The 2672-nt window shown below is 42.7% G+C and overlaps 1 protein-coding gene across 1 annotated transcript in view; it reads right to left on the minus strand.

Moving 5' to 3' along the window:
- The window catches only part of LOC106535973 (laminin subunit beta-1), a gene marked incomplete in the record, with an annotated part of 23630 nt that extends 21339 nt beyond the window's left edge, over positions 1-2291 (minus strand). Inside the window, 2 exon segments of the mRNA XM_014033127.1 lie at positions 1736-1908; positions 2168-2291. Of these exon segments, the coding sequence (XP_013888581.1) occupies positions 1736-1908; positions 2168-2201 (207 nt within the window).
- Between the last annotated feature and the right edge of the window lie 381 nt (positions 2292-2672).

The following is a 2672-nucleotide window of genomic DNA, read 5'->3' on the forward strand; positions in this document are numbered from 1 at the left end:
GGTGTACCCCGCCCCTCGCACTGACTGCTGGATTAAAGGTGAAAAATGATTAACGTGTGACTGTGGCCGTTTATTTTTTTTAACCTTAAAATTAARAGGAGTATGTTTTCTGAATTAAGCAACAAGAAGMTGAAATTGTCACAAAAWGGTGAATTTAGCTGTAAAAATGCTAAAATTAGCTGAAAAGTAGCTAAAATGCTGAAATTAGCAGAAAGAAACTGCAASGGTATGTTTGCTGAATTAAGCCAAAAAAGGCTGAAAAGACCACTAAAACATGAATTTAGCTGAATAATGCTTAAATAAGCAAAAAGCAGCTAATGAGTAGCTGAAAAGGCAAAAAAGGCAGGATGAAACTTAAAGGAGCATAAAAAGCTTAAATTAACAATAACTGTTAAAAGGCACATCAAAGCTGATTTTAGCAGAAAGAAGCTAAAAYCTGCTCAAATGAGCAAAGAAGTAGTTGACTGAAGGAGAAATTATTACAAAGAAGTTAAAAAAGCAGATCCAGAACAAAAGTGGAAAAGTACAGTAAAGATTTATGAACATTTTATAGAGTTTTAAGGAGGCTAAAGACAGCTCCATTCGTTTCAAAGAGGAAAATTAAATGGTAGAAAATGCAGAAATGTCTTGAAGGAGATGAACTTTTGATAGATCAATTGTTGAAATGGCACAAACATTGAAGAACCGGATGCGAGCTGAAAAACGTACAGAAAAAAATGGATTTTATATTTATCCTAAAGATGTGACTTTTTTTTGTTCTGTACTTCATAACGAAGTCTTCTTCTACTSTTAAACCTCTCCAGATGTTCTGGCTCGCCCTCGTCATTCCTAAATGACACAATACTGCAGCCTATGAATACCCGAGACAAATTTCTCAATTTGACCGAACTCCAGGCCCAGCTGTGTTGAAATCTGAGCGACTCCAGCTAAGTGGCTCCACTTAGCTGTACTTAGAGAAAAAAAAAGTCTCTGTCACTTGAATCCAACTTCCTTCCCTGCCTTAATCTCCAGCTCATTTCTGAGGTCTGTGCTCATCCTCTGGAAGCTCAGACAGGCCTCACAAATGAACCCATCATTCACGCTCAGAACCCSTCACAGGAGGGCTGATAAGATGAGAACATCCCCTACCTCGTCCCCCCGTTTCTCATCCGGACAGGGCAGGGATTGTAAGCCACACAGAGCTTTTATTGTGGTGGGGAATGTCTGAACTCCCACTTGACAAGACAGCAAACAGACACTCCGTGTGTGCACGCTCCCACACACGGAGGCCCATCGGAAACATTTCATCTGTTTTAACACAGAAACCGTTTAAATCAAACCATCTCTGCTCTTTGAATGAGGTTTTTTTTTAATAAAACGCAGCGCTCACACTCACTGAGCGCTTTGCTGGATAAATTTACAAGCAATAAGTGGGAAAATGTGGCTTCAAGGCCAGAAGGGCTGCAACATTTTATCTGACTTTAACAAATTCTGTGCTGAAKAGAGAATTGACAACTTTCTGAGGCGTTTGCTTTGGCCTCTTAATAACACTGATGACGACTGTGAGCTTATTGTTTTTATCACTATTTTTAGAATCTGCATCATCCCTTTGGGGAAATGCAGGAAACATGGCAGACTTTCTCATAGTTTTAAACGTTTCCCGACGAATTACTCAAAAACATAAAAAAAAACCTCCCCCCCCTGCTGATAACTGGAGTTACTTTGGAGTTCCCAAAAAGAGCAGCTCCTTTCTGACCTCCAGGTGTCCCACGATGCAGAACTGCTCGGGCTGACGGAGGCCGCAGGTGGAGGAGGCGGTGAGTTTGTGCGCCCGGCCAATCAGCAGGTCACCTGTGGCGGGGTAACAGCTGCCCTCGGTGCACACATCTGCAAACTCCGGCTCCTGTGTTGTGATGGGACGCCACAGGGCTGCAGGGGGMGACAGCTGTCAGTGAAATCATTGCACAGTTCACTACGTTCGTTAGCGCTTCAGTTTTAAAAAAACACCCCAAAGGGGCTCACTGGCAGAAAAAGATCAGAGCAGTTCTGTGTAATGTGATGAGCGTGAACAACACTGTGCATATGGCTTCCATTAAATGTGTTGCTGCTGGTGAGAAACCCAGGAGATGGGATTCCTCCCCAGCGAGCACATTTTTCAACAAAAGCAAAACGAAAAGTTTCAACTCACCCAGGGCTGTTAACGTGAAGCTTAGCAACAACATCTTCCAGAGAGGAGCATTTACAGCTTCTTCCTCCAGCAAACTGACTGTTGATGAGTTTGTGAAAAGTAGCTGCTGCAGCGTGAAGGGAGTTGTCTTGGGAGGGAGAGAAAAAAAAGTTCACATCCCACCAACTCCACCCCACTGACAGCAGAGAGACAACATCTGGAAAACAAGCTCACCCTCTGCTGGCAGCACACACGGATATCTGATCGAGCGCTGTCTGGTTGTGTGAGAATAAAAGTTGTCCTTTTAGGACAAAAGGTTTCAGGTCGTTTCACCAGAAACTGCATGAATTTAGCAAATATTATTATGGTTAGCTTTATTACAGTAAATGGCTGGTAAAAAGACCTTAATCCAGATTATAGCCTTCCAACTATGATCATGAAATACAGGATGGATGGATGGATGGATGGATGGATGGATGGATGGATGGATGGATGGATGGATGGATGGATGGATGGATGGATGATG

The sequence above is a fragment of the Austrofundulus limnaeus genome, unplaced genomic scaffold (assembly GCF_001266775.1).
Source record: "Austrofundulus limnaeus strain Quisiro unplaced genomic scaffold, Austrofundulus_limnaeus-1.0 Scaffold1639, whole genome shotgun sequence".
Classification (NCBI taxonomy): Eukaryota; Metazoa; Chordata; class Actinopteri; order Cyprinodontiformes; family Rivulidae; genus Austrofundulus; species Austrofundulus limnaeus.